We start from the raw sequence: 22,617 nt of genomic DNA, 5'->3' as shown, positions 1-22,617 counted from the left end.
GATGCTTAAGTGTTATGCATTTACTTAATTAGCTTTGTTTGTATGTTGCTGGGGGTATTTTTTTTTTTATTTTTTAATTTTAATTCCAGTAGAGTTAACGTACAGTGTTAGTTTCAGGTGTACAATATAGTAATTCAACAATTCTACACATTACTCAGTGCTCATCATGGTAAGTATACTCTTAATTCCCTTCACTTAAATCACACATTCCCTCCCACCTGCCTCCCCTCTGGTAACCATCAGTTTGTTCTCTATAGTTGAGTCTGTTTTTTGATTTGTCTCTTTTTTTCTTTGTTCATTTGTTTTGTTTCTTAAATTCTACGTAGGAGTGAAATCATATGGTATTTGTCTTTCTCTGACTAACGTATTTCACTTAGCATTATATCCTCTAGAACCATCCATGTTGTTGCAAATGGCAAGATTTCATTCATTTTTATTCCCGAGTAATATTCCACTGTGTGTGTGTGTGTGTGTGTGTGTGTGTGTGTGTGTGTGTGTGTGTACTGCATCTTCTTTATTAATTCATGTATCAGTGAACACCTGGGTTGCTTCCATATCTTGGCTATTGTAAATAATGCTGCATTGGGGTGCCTGGGTGGCTCAGTTAAGTGTCTGACTTTGGCTCATGGGTTCATCTTACTGTTCATGGGTTCAAGCCCTGCGTCAGGTTCTGTGCTGAAAGCTTGGAGCCTGGAGCCTGCTTCAGATTCTGTGTCTCCCTGTCTCTCTGCCCTTCCCCTACTCACACTCTGTCTCTTAAAAATAAGTAAATGTTAGGGGCGCCTGGGTGGCTCAGTCGGTTGAGCGACTGACTTCGGCTCAGGTCATGATCTCACGGTCCGTGAGTTCGAGCCCCGCGTCGGGCTCTATGCTGACAGCTCGGAGCCTGGAGCCTGTTTCAGATTCTGTGTCTCCCTCTCTCTCTAACCCTCCCCCATTCATGCTCTGTCTCTCTCTGTCTCAAAAATAAATAAAACATTAAAAAATAATAATAATTAAAAAAATAAGTAAATGTTACAAAAAATTTTTTTTAAATGCTGCAGTAAACATAGTGGGTACATATATCTTTTCAAATTAGTGTTTTTGCAATCTTTGGGTAAATAACCAGTAGTGAAATTATTGAATCATCCAGTAATTCTACTTGTAGGTTTTTTTTTTTGGTAATCTCCATAATGTTTTCCACAGTGGCTGTACCAGTTTGCATTTCCACCAAACAGGCAAAAGGGTTCCTTTTTCTCCACATCTTTGCCAACACGTGTTGTCTCTTGGGTTTTTTATTTTAGCCATTCTGACAAGTATGAGGTGATATCTCATTGTGGCTTTGATTTGCATTTCTCTGTTGGTGTTGAGTTGTGTAAGTTCTTTATATATTTTGGATATTAACCCTTTATCACATATGTCATCTGTAAAAAACTTCTCCCATTCACTATGTTGCCTTTTTGTTTTGTTGATGATTTCCTTTGCTGTGCAGAAGCTTTTTGTTTTGATATACTCTCGGTAGTTTGTTTTTACTTTTGTTTCCCTTGCTTCAGGAGGCATATCTAGAAAAATGTTGCTTTGGCCAATATCAGAGAAATTACTACCTATGTTCTCTTCTAAGAGTTTTACAGTTTTAGATTTTGCATTCAAGTCTTTCATCCATTTTGAGTTTATTTTTGTATATGGTGTAAGAAAGTGGTCTACTTTCATTCTTTTGCATGTAGCTGTCCAGTTTTCCCAGCACCATTTATTGAAGGAATTGTTTTTTTCCCACTGTATATGCTTGCTTTCTTTGTCAAAAATTAATTGACTAAATAATTATGGGCTTATTTCTGGGCTCTCTGTTCTGTTCTATTGATCTATGTGTCTGTTTTTGTGCCAGTAACATACTGTTTTGATTACTACAGCTTTGTAGTGTATCGTGAAATCTGGGATTGTGATACCTCCAGTTTTGTTCTTTTTCAAGATTGCTTTGGCTATTTGGGGTCTTTTGTGGTTCCATACAAATTTTAAGATTATTTGTTCTGGTTCTGTGAAAAATACTGTTGATATTTTGATAGGGATTGCATGAAATTTGTAGATTGCTTTGGGTAGTATGGATACTTGAACAATATTTCTTCTCCCAATCCATAAGCGTGGGATATTTTTCCATTTGTTTGTCTCATCTTCAATTTCTTTCATCATTGTTTTATAGTTTTCAGAATATAGGTCTTTCACCTCCTTGGTTAAGTTTATTCCTAGGTATTTTATTGTTTTTGGTGCATTTATAAATGGAATGATTTTCTTAATTTCTCTTTCTTATACTTCATTATTAGTGTATCAAAATGTAACAGATTTCTGTATATTGATTTTGTATCCTTCCATCTTCTGAATTAATTTATCAGTTGTAGCAGGTTTTTGGTGGAGTCTTTAGGGTTTTCTATGTATAGTAGCATGCCATCTATAAAGAGTGAAAATTTTACTTCTTCCTTACCAATTTGAATGCCTTCTATTTCTTTTTCTTCTTCTCTAATTGCTGTGGCTAGAACTTCCTAAGATATTTACTTTCGCTTATAGGCCTTTGTGTGGTCGTATGTTTTAATTTCTCTTGAGCAAATACCTAGGAGCAGGACTGCTGGGTCACCAAAGCCCTCAGATCTCACTTGGACGCCAAAGCCTGTAAGGGAAAATCCACCATCTCATCCCCTTTTTATGACTGAAAAACTAAGACTCACTATTACACGCTACAGTTTGTGGGTTAGGACTTAAATCTAGATCCTGTAAATCCAGGTCATTTCCTGTCTATGCCTGTCATGTTCTTTTCAGTGATGATGTTTCCCTGTTGTTTTTTTTTTTTTTTAATTTTTTTTTAACGTTTATTTATTTTTGAGACAGAGAGAAACAGAGCATGAACAGGGGAGGGGCAGAGAGAGGGGGAGACACAGAATCTGAAACAGGCTCCAGGCTCTGAGCTGTCAGCACAGAGCCCGATGCGGGGCTCGAACCCACGGACTGTGAGATCATGACCCGAGCCGAAGTCGGACGCTCAACCGACCAAGCCACCCAGGCGCCCCTATTTCCCTGTTTTAAGAACAGTGCTAATAGATTTCTAGATCTTGGCAACAGTTAGAGAATGGAAATATTTATCAGTAACAACACCAGAATATAAACAAGATTCTTCCTCGAGTTATTAGCTTTCACTGCTGGCCTGGAAATTTGGAAGTTCATAAAATTATGAACTTATCTCTTCAAGTCTAGTCTTAGATGAATACTACCCTCTCTCCCTGTTTATTTTGCACAGAGTTTAAGATCTCACCAAAACCTTTATGGTATAGACAGTAGACTTGATTGACTCTTGCTTGAATAATTGTGTAAAAATCTCTGAATTCTGGCATTCAAAGATTTGAAATTCTCTGAGATATCCAAGATTTTTCTAATACAAAGGTAATAAAATACATTTTAAATTATTAGACTCTTTCCCAAAACTTTTCATCCTGCCAGATTTTCATTTCATATAAAGTTTTCAAGCAGCTTACCAAATTCTGGCTGAACACTCATGCTGGTCAATATAGGATAGCCCAAATGTATACATCTCTGTTTCCCCTTTAGTATAAAGTTTTGATTTTTTTCTATCATAAATTTACTGAACAATGTGATTACTATACTTAGCATCTAGCACAGTACTTCACGCAGAGAAAAGATGTCTTATCCCATGTCACTCTCACTCTAGCATGGAAGAGCAGTGCCGGTAGAACAGCCTGGTCAGAAGACCTGATGTCAGTGTCCCTCCCCGTGGTGGGAACTCAGACGAATTGCTAACCTATCCCTTCTCAGCCTTCTCATCTGTGCCATGAGCAACATCCACACTTTCTCCAAGACTTGCAGAGTAGGCAAGCAGATGATATGGTCATTAACGAGCTGAAGCAACAAAAGAATTAAGTATTAAATTCCAACTCACTGGTTTTGCAACTCTTAGCCAGTGATACTTACTTTACCTTTACAAACAATGATTAAACTTGGGCAATAGCACTTCTAATTGTATTCGGGTAGAGAGTGAAAGATATAATAATGCCTTTGATTAAACAACCTAAAGGATTATCTAAGTTTAATTATGGGTTCATTCTCTCTAAGAAAGTAATAACTATAATTATTGAAATGCTAAATTAATAAGAAATAAGCTTTGTATTTCTCATTGCAATGTTTAAAAAGCAATAACCAAAACTGGGGTCAAATCTCAGCTTCTTACTAAGGAAACGATATACAAATTTTATACTCTTATTTAAAAAATGAGGATAATAACTGCCTTGAAAGGGGCTTTACGAGAGTTGAGATAATGCATATAAAATGATTATTAGCACAGTGCCTGTTAGTGTTACATAAAACCTGCTTGGGAACTTTAGGGTAGGTAGTAGCAGTAAACAAGTGGAAGCACTGAATCAGTCTTTATTTTGAACTTCTGTGAACTTTGTGTTAGGCTGTGATCACATGTTCCATTCAACTGAGTGGTACTCAAGTTTGGTCAAGTAAGGTTAGTAAAATATATAAACACCCAGTCCAAACAGAAAAATTCCACATCTCAAAAATCAACCATATTTTCTACTTAAGTACCAGAGACTTTAAAATAATAGAAAAATAGAAGATAGTGATTAAGCTTTTGATAAAGAATAAGAAACTGGGACCCCCGGAGAGGCGGTACCCAACCACATACATCTGCGTCTGCACCTGCCTGTGCACTGGCTCCTAGGAGCATTGTTTACAGCGAGACCTGGACCTTCTCAACCTCCTCGACCCACACGTGGGGTCATTCAAGGTGTCTGGGTCTGACGAGCCAGGCCCAGGCCAAGCTGCCGCATGGCTCTGGAGGTGCTACAGGCGGCAGAGCAGCCCCAGTGCACCCCCTGGCAGGCATTTAAAAACAACACATTTTAAATTAAAAAAAAAAGTGAACAGATGTGGAAGGGATCGGGATTTAAGGTCTATTTCTGAATTTTGAATATACTGTTATGCAGTTATTAAATTATGTTGACAGATTTTTATGAGAGGGAAATGCTTATTTTTTTAGATCAGCAGAGCATACAATCATTATTTTGCTAGAAATGTGTAGGAATTTGCCAAAGTGGGTGAAGCTTGGGTGTTTTTCCTTCTCTAGTATATATTTTTCAGTGTTTTATAGTTTAAAAAAATACTTAAAATTTTTTAAAGAATTTTTTGGGGCGCCTGGGTGGCTCAGTTAAGCGTCAGACTTTGGCTCAGGCTCAGGTCATGATCTCAGGGTTGGTGAGTTGGAGCTGCGTGGGGCTCTGTGCTGACAGCTCAGAGCCTGGAACCTGCTTCGGATTCTGTGTCTCCCTTTCTCTCTGCCCCTCCCCCATTCACACTCTGTCTCTCTAAACAAGTAAATAAACTTAAAAAAATTCTTTTTTTCAAATGTTTATTTATTTGCTTTGAGGGGGTGGGGGGCAGGAAGAGAAGGAGACAGAGAATCCCAAGCAGGATATGTGCCTCTTGGCCTCGAACTCACAAACAGTGAGATCATGCCCTGATCTGAAGTCAGATGCTTAACCAACTGAGCCACACAGGTGACCCCAAAATACTTAAATTTTCTTAAAGCATCTTTGTTATCTTTACTGTAGCCTCTTTGGGAAAGCTTTTCTGGTTACTGAAGATTCATTTATGTCTTCATAACTAAAACTGTTAAAGCTAAACGTTTCTTTTTAAATGAGTGAGACTGCTTAATTTAAAAGGAATTTTTAATGGTTTTCTGTGATCCTTGATTCATCACAGAGTTACATACTGAGTTGATTTTTTTTCTTTTGTATTTCCAATAATCGCGTTCAAAGCACGTTAGAAGCATTTTTTTTTTTTAGAAACATTCATCCTAACCATAGTTTTCTTGTGCTGTAAAGAAAATTACAGTGTATATTTCCAAAGATGTTTATGACCAAACATTCAATAATGTGATTTTGGAAGACACGTAAAGTGACTAGGAAGGAATAAATTGCTTGGTGAGCCACACATGGTTGTTATTCATCATGATTTACACATGGAAATTCATTGCTATTTTTTTTCTTGACTTAGCAATAGTCATAAAGCAAACGGTTTCCATATATGTTTGCTCTCTTGACCTACAGTGAGGTTTTTGAGATCCTAAATGCCATATATTAAATTTGCCTAGAATTTTCTCCTGGAAAATAAGAAATGGTCTGTTTGAAAATTGAAAAGGTGCAAATGCTGACTAAAAGGTTGGTTTGAGGATGTGATCTCATTTTCCTTAGTTTTCAGTCTCCTGAAAAGAATGCTGACATGAGCTATGAAGAATAGAGATGTTTTGATATATTTTGAGGCCTATTTGCTCTGTAAAATGTCTTAATTTATGTGGGTAAGTTTGTTTTATTAAGGCAAGGAATTTTCAGTCGTTTCTGTAGTAAAATGGAAAGAAAGGAAAATATCAGCTGGCAACTGTTACCTGGCATTCAACCAGTTTTAGCAGTAATTTTTACCAAGAAAGTCTTAGCCTGCACTTTTGTTATTTTAATAGTGCAGAAATAAAGCTTATCTTCAAGTTATTTCCCTCATGTCTTAGCTTCCTATAGCCTCTCCCTTTATATTCTATCAGTAAATTATAAATTATTAAGCATATTGCTAGAGTACATTATTCCATTACACTGACATGTAAAAGTACAAGCATCTATTAAGAGGGCATGAAATAGATTTAATCTTGAGGGCTACATAATCCAGGCAAGTTGAAGCGACTTTTAAATGGCCTTAGTTTTAACCTTCCATTAGTTCCCAGTAATCTTAAAGTATCACCACCCTTTCATTCCAATTGAAAACACCTTGCAGATACCTGATGGTAAAAAGGCATAATGAACGCTCGAATGACTCAGACTGGATGCCATTGCATTGACATTCATTTCCGCATTATTTAGCATGATATACAGTAACTCATTTAATAAGCTATTTGGAAGCTTCGATAGATGGAAAAAGGAGAGACGTATTCTGTGAATAAATTTGTTACTTTCTAGTTTGCTTCTCCTGAGTTAAATAGATAATGTAAATACAAGCAACTAGAGAATAAAGGGACACTATGTATAATGTAAATTAATATTTGAAAGAAGCTTTATTTCTTGTGACTAAGTGGCAAGCTTTCTAAAACTGAAAAACAAAAAGTATCCTAAAAGCACCATGTGTACTCAGAAAATGTTCTCTTGTTCCGAAGACAGGACAGACAGGTTTTTATGGAGAAACCAGTCACAAAATAGATCTTTGGCAACTCTGGTTTTCTAAATTTCCAAGTATGTTTGAGCTTTTCTGGATCAAGCATCCCAGTTTTATGATGAAGCATCTGTACTTTTCAGGAAGTCCCTTCCCTTTTAGTCCTTCTCTTTCTAATAGACTTAGCAAAGTTACCGAAGGTCTGCAGTAAATGAATTCAGCTTGATTGTACAGAGTTTTGAAGAACTAAAATACTACTACTTGCATGTATCATCAGGTCACAGGTATACATCGGGATCAAACTAATCTAATTTTCTAATTAGTTAGAAAATAGTACAAGTGTCGACTGCCGAAAATGCTGTGAAATAGCTAGGGAACTTTTAGAGAAGAAGAAAAAAGGAATTAAATATCAAGGGTGCAAAAAATCATGTCATACTAGAACATTGGAGTGACTCCAGTAGTCTAGAAATGTAATAAGACAAATTTAATAGGAATGAATATTATGTGCTATGTTAAATTTTTTTCAAAATGTATACGGTATCTTTGGGGCACCTGGGTAGCTCAGTGAGTTAAGCTTCCAGCTTTGGCTCAGGTCATGATCTCATGGTTTGTGAGTTTGAGCCCCACGTTGGGCTCTGTGCTGACAGCTCAGAGCCTGGAGCCTGCTTTGGATTCTGGGTCTCCCTCTCTCTCTGCCCCTCCCCTGCTCACATTCTGTCTCTCTCTCAAAAATAAGTAAATAAATAAAAATAAAAATGTATATGGTATCTCATAAGCCAGGGAAAGCTAAGTAGGCAAGGGTGGCTACAGAATTCTCTTTATGTTGGGTTTGTTTAGGAGTGGTTGTCTGGTGGCAAGGGGGCTAGAGGAATTACCTGGGAGCTTCATTTGAGAAACAAGCTGTATTAATTAGCTTTTGTGGAGTGACAAATGACTCCAAAGTTTAGTGGCTTAAAACAGTAACCATTTGTTTAGCTCCTATTTCTGTGGGTTGGCCATTTGGGCCCATATCAACTGTATGGTTTTTCTGGTCTCATTCTTATGTCCATTGTCAGCTGCTGGTTGGTTGGAGGCTGGATGAGAGAGGAAGGCGTCCAATGGACCAACTTGCCCATGTGGCCTTCTTCCAGGCTACACATGGCAGCTGGGAGAAGTTCTAAGAGGAGGAGTATAAGCACTCAGTGCCATGGAGACCCAGACTCAGAACTCACACGATGTCATTTCCACCAAATTCTGCTGATTAAAGTTAGTCTGGAAATAGACACTGTCCTTTGATAGGAAGAGCTGCAAAGTTACATTGCAAAGAGGGTGGGTGGACATAGGGAGGAAATAATTGCTGCCTTCTTTTAAATAGTCTGCTGCACCAAGCACACTCTTTTAATATGTTGTAGGTCAATAAAAATAGCAGTTTTTGAAAGACTCCACGTATTGAGAAAGCACAGCTCCTGCTACAAGCTGGCTATTCATTTAATTTATACAATGAGTCTAATAGCTGAAAAGCAGGTTTTGTGCTTGTACTCAACTATTTTTCAAGGTAGTGTAGGGGGTAAAGTAATGGGTTATAAAGTAAAAGGTTTTCTTTGGTTTCACAATAAGATAAAAGCATCCAAAATAGATCACTGAATGCATCCAAAAGAAAATATAAATCTACTTGACATTGTAGATATTTATGTTCTTACAAACAGTTAATGATCTTGAATAAAAAATTGTGTGAAGAGTAAATGACTATACATGCATATATGGGGGGGTTGTTGCAAAAAACTAACAGTTTTAAATATGGTTGTTTGAAATTTTAAGTTTGAACATCTATCTTATTTCCAGGAGCTCTGCCAGTGCCGACCTGGAGAAGGGAATTGTTCCTGCTGTAAGGAGTGTATGTTATGTCTTGGGACCCTTTGGGATGAGTGTTGTGATTGCGTTGGTAAGTTGACATGCAGTAAAGTTTAAAGTTTCTCATCACAGAATCCTTGACTTTAAGAGACTTTAAATAACGTAAGTGTATTTTATGTGTATAGACTAGTGTGAGTATAAGCTGTAGTAGATGCATGGAACGTTAGTTGAATAGTATTTACATGTATGTGCATTTTTATTTTTATAGAAAAAGGTCTGGAAGGAAATTCAAAGTGCTTATTTTGGGGAAGTGGGAATGGAAGAACAATGGAAAAGTTTTTACTTTTTATTTTTAATTTTTCATAGTGTTGAATTTTTAATAAGAAGCATGTGTTGTAGTTGCAATTGAAATTAGGAGTTAGTATGTTAAAAATAGGTTATCTTCCTTTTATGTAAGACTTCAGTAAAAGATCCTTGAGAAACTGAAAGCTTTTTTTAAGGGCTTTCTGAGGAATGGTCTCCAAGAGGTATTAAGTGGGAAAAAAAAAAAAAGCAAGGTGTATGAAAGTGTGTTTATGGAATGTTATCACTTGTGGTTTTAGAAAGAAAACTTACATGTGTAGACTGTTGACAGGGGAAACATTCATCATTCTCCAACCAGTGAACCCTTTTCCATCCTCTGAAACCACAGTTCAGGTGTCCCCTTGTCTCACAAGCACCCTTTTTTTGACTGAGATAAGATCCACTATGTTGTTCAGATTGTCTGCTTCTGTTGAGTTGTGTATTGCGTGCTACTATGATTGTTTTGCATGTCTCTTCCAACAGTATAAACTCCTTCAGATCAAGGATGGTGTCATGCTGATCTTTTAAAATTAAGTTCTATTTTTATCAAAGTGGGATGTATGCACATACCTAAGGTACATGCACATTGTACTTAACCCCCTGGCGTCTTCTTCCCAAACCTTGGTCTCCTGCATCAGAGACAACAACTTCTGGCTCTTTGGTATTATGTTATTTCCATAATTTTAAATAATGTCCTTATGCTGTTCTCTTGATTCTTTGAATTTAGAAACTACTAATTGACTTCTTATTATGGTAGATGATAATTTAGCTCTCGTATCTCTTATCTTCCCAGGATAGTTTTATCACTACTTCTAGTTAAATCGGTAATTACTTTAGCAATTCATTGAATAAATTAGTGTTACATACTAGTTTGATGCATGATAGTATGAAAACTCATTTATTAAATGGGCAATCCTATTATCTGTCTTTTTGTATTGAAGTATACTTCCTAAATGATTTCTTAATCTTCTAAACTTCATATTAGTGTTTGAAATTTTGGCTTTCATTTTTGATTTCCAAGAGCCCTTCTCTGCTTGTCCTTTTTGGGGAGCATATTTTTCTTGTTTTATAGATAAGATATTTTTTTATCTTTCTGGGACTGTTAATTATGGAGGTCAGTTGCTGTTGAAGGTTTCCCTTCTGCTCTTTGCATGGTTTCCATTTCCTCAAATGCCTGCTGATCCTTGGCCATCTATTGATACATATAAGTTAGGTACTCTAATAATGCTAATCAGGAGCCTTGTGCTCATAGACAGGGCGTGGAATCTAGTTTGCCTCCCTCTCAGATGGTTGCAGTCTTTTTCACTGAGGAACCCTCTGCCTGAGGATCTATAGATTTTTCTCTTTGGGATCATACAGCTTTTCAGGGAAGAATCTTTGAGTGTCTGGTCTGGGGTAGGAGTGGGTGATATGGCTTCAAATGTTCTGGGGTCCTGAGGGGTGATGTCAGTATTCAGAAAGCATGCTATAATTTTCTTTCTTTCTTTCTTTCTTTCTTTCTTTCTTTCTTTCTTCTTTCTTTCTTTCTTTCTTTCTTTCTTTCTTTCTTTCTTTCTTTCTTTCTTTCTTTCTTTTTCTTTCTTTCTTTCTTTCTCTCTCTCTCTCTCTTTCTTTCTTTCTTCTTTCTTTCTTTCTTTCTTTCTTTCTTTCTTTCTTTCTTTCTTTCTTTCTTTCTTTCTTTCTTTCCACCCTCATCTCTACCCTCTACAATTTTTGGTATTCCCAGTCCAAGGCCTCGTTGCTTTAATTTCTCTAGGGAATAAACTGTCTCATCTTCTACAGTTGTGGGAGAAGAGAGGCAGGGACCAATTTGGAGGCATAACTATTCTCAGAATAAGCTTGCTTCTGCCTTACTTGTTTGCCTGCAACTCCTGAGTCTTCCTAGAATTTTGTGGTGTCCACATATCTGCCTGTGAGGGAGACTGCTTACTCCGCCACATTGAACTTGTACGTTGAACTCATAGGTTCCTCCAAGGAACCTACATTGAACCTACATTGAACTCGTAGGTTCCTCCAAGATGGAGTTAGTGTTTCACTTTCTTGTTTTTCCTTATTGTTTTGTAGTGAATTCTGAGAGAACTGGGGCAGAGGTGTCTTTTCTTCTGTCATCTTAGATTCATCTTGGTATCTCTAACAGCTAGTATAGTGTCTGGTACATAGAAGGTACTCTAGTGTTTTACGACTATCAGATAAACGAGTTCTTACTGCACTATTCTCCCAAGATGGACAGTTTATGTCCTTGATGGTCATAATTTTTTAAACTTTGTTAGGGGAAAAAAGAAGCTTTGAATTATTTTAGGACGTTAAATGTAAGTTTATTTAATGTACAATGAAAGTAGAAAAGAGAAAACAAGTCCTTTAACCCCTAAATACATATATAAGCATTTAATTTAACATGGATACTAAATACACAAGTACACTTTTAGCATTGCCTAAAATAATGTGTGTGTGTATATGTGTGTTGTGTGTGTTTTACACATCACACAATGGTAACAGTGCCATTAATCTTATTTTTAAAAGATTTTTTTCACACCCAACCTGGAGATCAAGAGTCTCATGCTTTGGGGCACCTGGGTGGCTCAGTCAGTAAAGGGTCCAGCTTCGGCTCAGGTCATAATCTCACAATTTGTGAGTTCGAATCCCAAATCAGGCTCAGTGCTTGACAGTTCAGGGCCTGAAGCCTGCTTCAGATTCTGTGGCTCCCTCTCTCTGCCCCTCCCTGCTTGTTCTCTCTCTCTTTCTCAAAAATAAATAAATAGACACTTAAAAAAAAAAAGTCTCATGCTCCACCAACTGACCCAGCCAGGCACCTCCATTCATTTAGACACTAATATGAAGAGCCTCTTTTCTAGGAAAAGAGTTCTGTAATTCTTCTACTGAGAAAGAGTACTTATACACAGTCATACCTCTACAATTCTAGAAGCAACTGGTATGCTTCTGGGCTAGTTCCCACTTAAAAACATGTAATATTTACCCCTAAGGATTTAATAACTAGTTTTGAACCTTGAGTTCATAACCTAATTTAACCTTTCCTTTAAAATTCAGTTAATCTTGGGGTGCCTAGGTGGCTCAGTCATTTGGGTGTCTGACTCTTGATTTCAGCTCAGGTCATGTTCTCATGATCGTGGGTTCAAGTCCCGCAACAGGATGGTGCAGAGCCTGCTTGAGATTCTTTCTCCCTCTCTCTCTGCCCCTCTCCCCCAAATAAATAAATAAACTTAAAAAATTTAAAATAAAAATCAGTTAATCTTTCTGCTCTCTAGGAGAACATTTCCATATTCTACTTCTTTTTGTACAGCAGTATTCTCTTCCTTACAGGCAGTTCTCTTCCACACTAGGCTCTTGTGATGTCCTCTGTAAACCTGTGGCCGCTTCTCTCTTCTTAACTGAAACACTCCCCATACTTTTCATGGGTGGGGCACAGGCCTCTGAGAGGACCCAGATTAGAGTGCAGCCTTCCCTTAGAGTCTCATTCTGTGGACCTTTAGCACATACTTTGTCTAGCAGGCTCTCTCCAGCAACCTTGTATAAGAGAATTCGTTTCTCTTTCTGGATTTTCTCTTAAGTTGCCGTAAGGGTAACCACCACAACTCATTTTCATCCTTGCTGTTCAACACATTCCTCAAATCCTGTGGTTTGAGTATCATAGATCCCTACCTACAGCTTTTGTTTTGTTTTGTTTTGTTTTGTTTTAGTGTTTGTTTTGTTTTTACTTTTCCAAATACACACAAAAATAGAGAATGCAATGAACTTCTGTGTACCTGCTCCCCAGCTTTGGCAGCCATACTGGTTTCATCCATTCCTTCATCTGTCTGTATCTCTCACCCCCCACCTTTTTTTTGTTGGACTATTATGAAGTGATTTCACTACATCTCCAAAGTACCTTAGCTATTCATTGCAAAAAAAAATTTTTCTTACACAATACGTCATTACCACATCTACAATAACCAGGAAATACTTCCTTAACACCTAATACCCAGTCCATATTCAGATTGCCCTAATTGACTAAATGTTGTTTATAGTTGTTTTAGTCGACTCAAGGTCCATAGTCCTCTTACTGTAGTAAGCTGTCGAGTTTCTTATGTTTCTAAACAGGTTTCTTATGTATGGTAAAATAATTCTTCCTTCCCTCATCATCACCTTTTAAAATTCTATTGACTGGAGTGCCTAGGTGGCTCAGTCAGTTAAACCTCCAACTCCTGATTTCAGCTCAGGTCATGATCTCATGGTTCATGAATTTGAGCCCCACACTGGGCTCTGAACTGACAGTGTGAAGGCTGCTTGGGATTCTCTTTCTCCCCCTCTCTCTGCTCCTCCCCTACTCACTCACTCTCTCTCTCTCTTAAAAAATAAACTAAAACAAAAAGAACAACAAAATTTTTTAAAATTCCATTGACTTGTTGAAGAAACTAGTGAGTTGTGATGGAAAATATATCACATTTTGGATTTGACTGATTGCCTCTCATATTTATTTAACTTGTTTTTTTGTCCTATTTCCTATAGATTGAAGATTAGATCTAAAGACTGATTAGATTCAGGCTCAGTTTTAGGGAGGGTGGAATACAGTGGTAAATTATACTCCATAATATCTGGTTGTCCTGCTTTTAGTGATGTTCAAAACGATTGGTGGGTTCAGATGGTGAAAATCTGATCCTTTTGTGGGAAGTTTTCCATCAGGCTCTCACTTTGTAGTTTCATCCTTCAAACTGATAACCTTTGCCATTATCAGTTTCATTAAATAATGACCTATTATTATCTTTCCTTCTGCATTTATTAGCTGGAATTATTCTGTATAGAACTTTCTTACATCTACTACAGTCCTTTGGTTACCCTGAAATAAAAGATATATAAGTGAAATGTGAAATAAATATGTGATTCTCCATCTTTGTTCATTTTTAGAGTATTGACTTCATGTGCTAGCAAATTCCAATAGCGTTTAATACATTTTGGCTTTGCTTTTTGGTAGGTTTTGTAGGGATGGGGATGTTTTAAGTATCATTGTAAACTCATGACTTTTCTAATATGTTTAGTGTTTTAATCAGTTGCTGTCATTATTGTTTTTGCTCAAATTGTCTCATCTTTGATTAGTAGGAACCTCTTCAACTTGGTTCTTGAGTCCTTCTGATATGGTTTCTGTCCTTTTTGTTAGCTTCAGACAGGCTGTCCCAGGCTCATGTTATACATTCTCTGCCTCACTTATGGAATTAGCCATTTCCCTGGGGGTCTTTGGTTTCCAATAGAAGAAAATGGTAGGTAGAGACCACAGTCTTGGCAATAGGAGTACATGTTGCTATTACTAGCTTTTTACTAGTCCTTTTTCATGGGCAGAGCTAATAAATAGCTACAAGGGAAAACCTTTTTGAGTTTGTAGTAATATTGCCAATTCAAATTTAAGGTGACAGGATCTTCTTTTGATTTTACATCTGTAACTCTTCCACGCTGAGATTTTTGGTTTCTGACAACATTAATAGAATGACTTATAATACATCAACAAGACTATTAAGTGGCAGTTAAGATTGCTTTGTCCTTGCATATACACTGAGGATGTAAGCCCAAATACTGTCTTCCAAAGTCAGAGTAATTTTCTATGAGTGGTTATGTAACCAATTTGATATAAAGTTAGGTTCATTTGCGTTAATTTGTTTTCAGTTTTTAGAGATTGTTTATTTTCTTTTTTTAAGGTTTATTTATTTGTTTTAGAGAGAGAGAGCAGAGAGAGGGAGAGAGAGAGAATCCTGAGCAGGCTCCACACTGTCAGCACAGACCTTGATGTGGGACTCGAACTCATGAACTGTGAGATCATGACCTGAGTCAGGGGTTTAACTGATTGAGCCACCCAGGTGCCTCTGTTTATTTCCTTTTTTGAATTTTTTTGTGCTTTGATTATGTAAAATATTTACACAATTAGAAAGACAAATGTATATAACAGTGGCAAAACAGCTCATTTCCATCTCTGTCACCTCCACTCTATTCCTTCCCTCAACTATAGACAAGGTGACCACATAATTTTTTATCCAAATTAGGACAATATTTTTTAAAGTTTATTTTGAGAGAGAGAGAGAGGGAGGGAGGGAGGGAGGGAGGAAAAGAAAGAATCCCAAGCAGGGTCCTGTCAGTGCACAACCCCGTGCGGGGCTCAATTTCACCAATCCCAAGATCATGACCTGAGCTGAAATCAAGAGTCAGACACTTAACCAACTGAGCCACCCAGGCACCCTTCAATCAAAACCTAGAAACTAGGACATTTTTGAGAATTAAACTAGGGCAATAGGATAAACCTGAACTTGAATTGACTTGAATTGGCGCAAGGAAATTGGGATGGATGGTTTCATCCTATCTATAACCATTTTTTAAAACCTTCATAGGCATTCATATTTTGTTAAGCAAAATATTCATTTGTTACATAAAACATTATGCTTCATGCTTTTTTCTTTCTTTTTATTTATTTATTTACTTTTTTTACATTTATTTTTTGAGAGACAGAGCACAAGTTGGGGAGGGGCAGAGAGAGAAGGAGACACAGAATCCGAAGCAGGCTTCAGGCTCCGAGCTGTCAACACAGAGCCTGACGCGGGGCTCGAACTCACAAACTGTGAGATCATGACCTGAGCTGAAGTCGGATGTTTAACCGACTGAGCCACCCTGGCGCCCCTCTTGTTTTTTTCATTTTTTAAAAGTTTGTTTGTTTGTTTGTTTTGAAAAAGAGAGTGAGAATGAGAGAGCATGTGGGAAGAGCAGAGAGGGGGTTAGAGAGGGCATCCCTGCTGTCAGGGCAGAGCCCTATGTGGAGCTCGAACTCAGGAACCAACAGATCAAGCCCTGAGCCAAAATCAAGAGTCAGACACTTAGCCAAATAGCCATCTAGGCACCCCTGTTTTTTCATTTAATTGAATATCCTGGAACTTCTTTCATATTAATATTGTTTTGGCTACCTACATAGAACCACAACATTTTATGTACTCATTTGTTGATAGATGGACATTGGGTTATTTCTAATCTTTTACCATTACAAACAACACTATAATGAATAATCTTGTGTAGTCAAGTCAATGTAATATTGCTAGATATTGTCAAATTCTCCTCCAAAAGAGCTGTAGCATTTGGTTTCTCATGAAGGCAATATAACAGAATACCTGTTCCCTTACAACATTACCAAAGGCTTATGTTGTCAAACTTTTGCTGCTATTGTTACCAAAGTTTTGGATTTTTGTTAATTTGATAGGTAAGAAATGGTATATTTTTAAAATTTCACTATCTCGTATTACCAGTGAGATTGAGCATCTATTCATATGCTTAAGGATGATTTATATTTATTTTTGTGTGCATTGTTTGTTCATATCTTTTGCCCATTTTGCTACTAGATTATTGGTATTTTTGTTCATTATTTAGAAGCTTAAAAATATATTAGGTATATAACCCCAACATCTGTGTTATAAATTTTAATTTTGTTTCACAGCTGATCATTTGTATTTTAACTTTCTTTGTTATTTTTTACCCTGAAAAGTTTTTTATTTTATGTTGTCAACTCTATCAGTGTTTGTTTCTAGATTTTGAGTCATAATCAGGATTTCCCTGTACTCCCAGATAATACTTGTATGGTTTTATTTGTTTATCTACATCTAGCTGTCTAATACATTTGGAATTCATCCTGGCTTATGTATGAACTATGGATCCAGTTTTTTCTTTTTCAAATAACTACCACTATTTATTTAAATATTATTTATAAAGGCATAAAGCTATTTAAAAGGCTCTCTCCCACTGATTTAAGATGCCACCTTTATCATATGCACTTTGCTTTATTTCTGGGTTTTCTCTGCTATGCCATCCATCTCTGTGTCTGTTCGTGCATCAAAACCACACTGTTTTGGGGCACCTGGCTGGCCCAGTCAGTAGCGCATATGACTCTTGGTGTTGTGAGTTTGAGCCTCATGTTGGGTGGAAAGATTACTTAAAAATAAAATCTTTAAAAAAATTGGAGAAAACCACATTGTTGTATTTATAGAGGCCTTGTACATATCTTAATATCTATTAAGGCTCGGCATCCATCCATCGTTCTTCTACCCAGAGTGTATTAATTTCAAGTGTACACGTGTACACACTACAGTTGATAAGAGGATTCTTTTCTTCCCTTTCGACGTGCAAGAGACTTCCCACACAGGCTTAGCTCTTGAAAACTGATTCTTGGGGTGCCTGGGTGGCTCAGTCGGTTGAGCGGCCGACTTCGGCTCAGACAGATCACGATCTCGCAGTCCGTGAGTTCGAGCCCCACGTCGGGCTCTGTGCTGACAGCTCAGAGCCTGGAGCCTGCTTCCGAATCTGTGTCTCCCTCTCTCTGGCCCTCCCCTGTTCATGCTCTGTCTCTCTCTGTCTCAAAAATAAATAAACGTTAAAAAAAAAAAAAAACTGATTCTCCCGAAAGTTATTAATATATTAAACACAAAGAACGCTGACTTCATTAATTAGGCTACTTTTTGTTTTCCGTGAGTTTTTTTGTTTTTCGTTTTTTGTGGTTTTTTGCCCTAAAGTACAGAAACAGACCATTGACAATATTAAGTTTTTGTGTAAATGAAATGCTCTATTTTATATTCTGGATTTGGCATTAGCCTGTACTTTTAGAATAATGCGCAGCAAAAACAAGCGGGCCTAACTATTGTTCTATAATTTCACATAAATGGAATCATACAGTATCACATAGTGGTTTAAAATGCATTTTAGAAAATTATTAAATGATGTGTAATATAATAGACTCTTTACTTAAACCTTAAAAGTAAAATTATCCTTTTTTTTTTTTTTTTTTTTTTTTTGCAAGCAAAAAGAGGTTTATTTGGGAATAGCAGAGAATTGCAATTTGGGACATGCAAGCTACAGCAAAACCATAGGCAAGTGTGGAGAACAAAGGAGAGGAACACTCTTGTCTGGAGGACAGGGAGGTGTTGGGGGTACTCTTGTAAACAAAAAGTCTGCTGGAGTAAACTAAGAGTTGAAAGTGCAGTGGCTTCTCACTGGCTGAGTTGAGACAGTCTCTCATTATCTGGGCCATTGCTGGGGGAGAAGAAAACCTTCCTCCTTCTGGGGTAGCAAAGTATAGGCTTCTTCTTATAGGGATTGCCATGGGCTGTAAGGAGTGGTTTGGTGTGAGAGCTCTCCTTTCTGGCCTCCTGACTAAAATGTGAAGTTTTCTTTATTAATTTTCACACTCCTTTAAGAAATTTTAACTTTGAGCCGTGTTTGATGTGCATTTGAAAATTGAATTCATGGCCAATGTTAAATTATAAGAAAAAATGAGTAACTTTCACCAATGAAGAAAAAACATAGCAACCATCACCTTTTTCATTTTTGAACACTTTTTTTTAAGTTTATTTATTTATTTATTTATTTTGAGAGAGAAAGACAAAGCACATAAGTAGGGGAGGGGCAGAGAGAGAGGGAGAGAGAGAGAATCCCAATTAGGCTCCATGCTATCAAAGCCTCCCACACGGGCCCAATCCCATAAATTGTGAGATCATGACCTCAGCCAAAATCAAGTTGGACACAGGGCACCTGGGTAGCTCAGTTGGTTAAGTGTCAGACTTTGTCTCAGGTCATGGTTCATGGGCTCGAGCCCCGAGTTGGCTCTGTGCTGACAGCTCAGAGCCTGGAGCCTGCTTTGGATTCTGTGTCTTCCTCTCTCTGTCCCTCCCCAGTTCACACTCTGTGTGTGTCTCTCTCAAAAATAAACATTAAAAAGAAAAAAAAAAGTTGGATGCTTCACTGACCGAGCCACCCTGGTGCCCCTCTTTGAACACTTTAAACAAGTGAGATACTCAATATGTCTCATGGAACACTGGAATTCAGTGATGCACTGTTTTGATAATGTTGATTTGGAAACACTAGATTCTTTCTGATACTGAGGCCACTTTCGGTACTTAATGAAAGTATTATATGCAAAACAAAACAAACAAACAAACAAAAAAACACAGGATGCCTGTGTGGCTCAGTCAGTTAAGCGTCCAACTCTTGATTTCACCTCAGGTCATGATCTCAAAGTCTTGAGATACGGCTCCATGCTGGACAAAGAGCCTGCTTGGGATTCTCTCTCTCTTCTCTCTCTCTCTCCTTCTGCCCCTCTCCTCACAATCTTTCTCTCTCTCTCAAAAAAAACAAAAACAAACAAAAAAATTATATGTTCCAAGACGAGGCTGGGAAGCCTGCTGAAAAACTGCTTACCAACAAAAACTTGTTGAAAGATAAATGCCACACTATTTCAGAGATACCACATCTCACCCAGGTGAGAGAAAAGCCTAAGAGAACTGCAAAAGAAGGTGGGACCTGTTAGGTAAGAGGCAGCACCTGCAAAACCCAGGAAAACAAGATTAGACAGCTATGCACTTGATACTTGGAACACAACCTTGAGCCTTAAGATAGGCTCTGCCACCCTGTAGATCACATGTTTCTTCTGTAATTCTCCTTTATTTGCCTTATGAATTCCTTGAACTCTGACTTTGAATTCACGGCCACAGTTCTAGTACTAACTTCACTGGGTCTTGGCCTCTCCCTTTTGGGGCATCCACGCTTTTTGTTATGACTGTGTCTTTTTTTATTTAAAAAATTTTTTTAATGTTTATTTTTGAGAGAGGGAAGGAGAGAGAAACAGAGTGCAGGTGGGGGGAGGGCAGAGAGAGAGAGAAGATCTAGAAACCAAAGCAGGCTCCAGGCTCTGGGCTGTCAGTGCAGGGCTTAACATGGGGCTTGAACCCACAGACTGCAAGATCATGATCTGAGCCAAAGTCGGAGACTTAACCAAGTGAGCCAGCCCAGCACCCATAGCTGTGACTTTTGTAGCTCAGATCAGATCTAGGTGTACTCATTGGCTACCACACAGATTTCTCTTTTGCTTCATACCAGCATGTTACTTTCTAATATTAAAGAACATATATGTGCTAAGAGTTCAACCAAAATACTAGTATAGGAAATTGGGGTTTTTTAGTTATTTTTGTTCATTTGTTTTTTGAGAGACAGAGTGTAGGAGCGGCTGAGAAAGAGAGGGAGAGAGAGAATCCCAAGCAGGCTCCATGCCATTAGCATGGAGTCTGATGCTCAATTTCACAAACCATGAGATCATGACCTAAGTTGAAACCAAGAGTCGGATGCTTAACCTACTGAGCTACCTAGGTACCCCATTTTTAGTTATTTTTAGGTATGGTCAAATTATATTCCTAGTTCAGGAAGACATAAATAAAGTTAGAGTACAGCACAAAGTGCCTTGGGTGAAAATAAATGACTTTAGGTCCTACCCTATGTTATCGTGTTTTTGTTTTAATTTTTATTTACTTATTTTTATTGAGGCGTAGTTGGTGCACAGTGTTACATTAGTTTCAAGTGTACAAATAGTGATTTGACAACTTTGTACATTAAGCTCTGCTCCCCACAGGTGTAGCTACCATCTGTCACCATACAGTGCTATTAAAATACCATTGACTATATTTCCTATGCTGTATCATTCGTCCTTTTGTGACATGTTCATTCGATAACTGGAAGCCTGTACCTACCACTCCCCTTCCCCCATTTTTGCCCGTCCCTCCGTCCTCCTCCCTTCTGGTAACCATCAGTTTGTTCTATGTGTTTATGAGTCTGTTGTTGATTTTTTTTGTCTGTTTGTTTGATTTTTAGATTCCACATATAAGTGAAATCATATGGTATTTGTCTTTCTCTGACTTATTTTACTTAGCATAATAACATCTAGGTCCAACCATGTTGCAATTCATTTTTATGGCTAATATTCCATTGTGTATGTGTAGTACTCTTCTTCATCCATTCACCTACCAGTAGAAACTTGGGTTGCTTCTATATTGTGCCTATTGTAAATAATGCTGCAATAAACATAGGGGTGCACGGGTCTTTTTGAATTAGTGTTTTCATTTTCTTTGATCCAGTAAGTGGGATTACTGGATCATATAGCATTTCTAATTTTAATTTTTTTAGTAACCTCCATACTGTTTCCAACAGTGGCTGCATCAATTTACATTCCCAGCAACAGTGCATGAAGGTTCCCTTTTCTCCACATCCTTGCCAATACTTGTTATTTCATGTCTTTTTTTTTTAATTTACTTATTGTCTTTATTTATTTATTTTGAGAGAGAGAGAGAGAGAGAGAGCATGCACGTGCAAGCAGGAGAGGGGCAGAGAGAGAGGGAGAGAGAGACATAATGTGACGTGGGGCTTGATCTCATGAACCATGAGATCATAACCTGAGCCGAAATCAAGAGTCAAATGCTTAACTGACTGAGCCACACAGGTGCCCCTTTGTCTTTTTTTTTTTTTAAACACCTTGCTCTTTTTTTTTTTATTTTTTTTTGAATGTTTATTATTTATTTTTGAGATACAGACACAGAGCATGAGGAAGGGAGGGGCAGAGAGAGAGGGAGACACAGAAGCTGAAGCAGGCTCCAGGCTCTGAGCTGTCAGCACACAGCCCGACGTGGGGCTCGAACTCACGAACTATGAGATCATGACCCCAGTTGAAGTCGAACACTTAACCAACTGAACTACTCAGGTGCCCCTTGTCTTTTTGATAGTAGCCATTCTGACTAGTGGGAAGTGATATCTCATTGTGGTTTTCATTTCCATTTCCCTCATGATTAGTGATGTTCAGCATCTTTTCTTGTGTCTTGGCCATTTGTATGTCTTCTTTGGAAAAATGTCTCTTCAAGTCCTCTGCCCATTTTTAAACTGGATTATTTGTTTTTTAGGTGTTGAGTTGTATAAGTTCTTTATATATTTAGGATATTAACCCCTTATCAGTTATATTATTTATATATCTTCTCCCATTCACTAGGTTGCCTTTTTGTTGATGGCTTCTTTTGCTGGGTAAGATCTTTTTATTTTGGTGTAGTCCCACTAGTTTGTTTTTGCTTTCGTCTCCCTTGCCTCAGGAGACATATCTAGAAAAATGTTGCTAAGGGAAACATGTCCAGGAGATTATTGTCTGTGTTTTCTTCTAGGAGCTTTCTGGTTTCAGGTCTCACACGTAGATCTTTCACCCATTTTGAGTTTATTTTTGTATATTTTGTGAGGAAGCTAACCAGTTTCATTCTTTTGCGTGTAGCTCTCCAGTTTTCCCAGCACTGTTTATTGAAGAAACTTTTCTTTTCTCCATTTATATTCTTGCCTCCTTTGCTTATAGATCAATTGACATATAGATGTGGGCTCTCTATTCTGTTTCATTGAGCTATGCATCTATTTTTGTGTCAGTTTCATACTGTTCTGATTACTACAGCTTTGTAGTATGTTTTG

The 22,617-nt window shown here is 37.6% G+C and overlaps 1 protein-coding gene across 4 annotated transcripts in view; it reads left to right on the top strand.

Moving 5' to 3' along the window:
* Positions 1–22,617, top strand: part of TWSG1 (twisted gastrulation BMP signaling modulator 1) — a 73,412-nt gene that overhangs the window by 28,124 nt on the left and 22,671 nt on the right. For all 4 annotated transcript variants that reach the window (XM_007083533.3, XM_015538087.2, XM_042962240.1 and 1 more), the window contains exon 3: positions 8,995–9,094. In XM_007083533.3, the coding sequence (XP_007083595.1) occupies positions 8,995–9,094 (100 nt within the window). The remainder of the gene's footprint in view (positions 1–8,994; positions 9,095–22,617) is intronic.

This window comes from Panthera tigris, chromosome D3 (assembly GCF_018350195.1).
Source record: "Panthera tigris isolate Pti1 chromosome D3, P.tigris_Pti1_mat1.1, whole genome shotgun sequence".
Classification (NCBI taxonomy): domain Eukaryota; kingdom Metazoa; phylum Chordata; class Mammalia; order Carnivora; family Felidae; genus Panthera; species Panthera tigris.
Note: the sequence above shows the minus strand (reverse complement) of the source record. Positions and strands in the feature narration are given on the sequence as shown.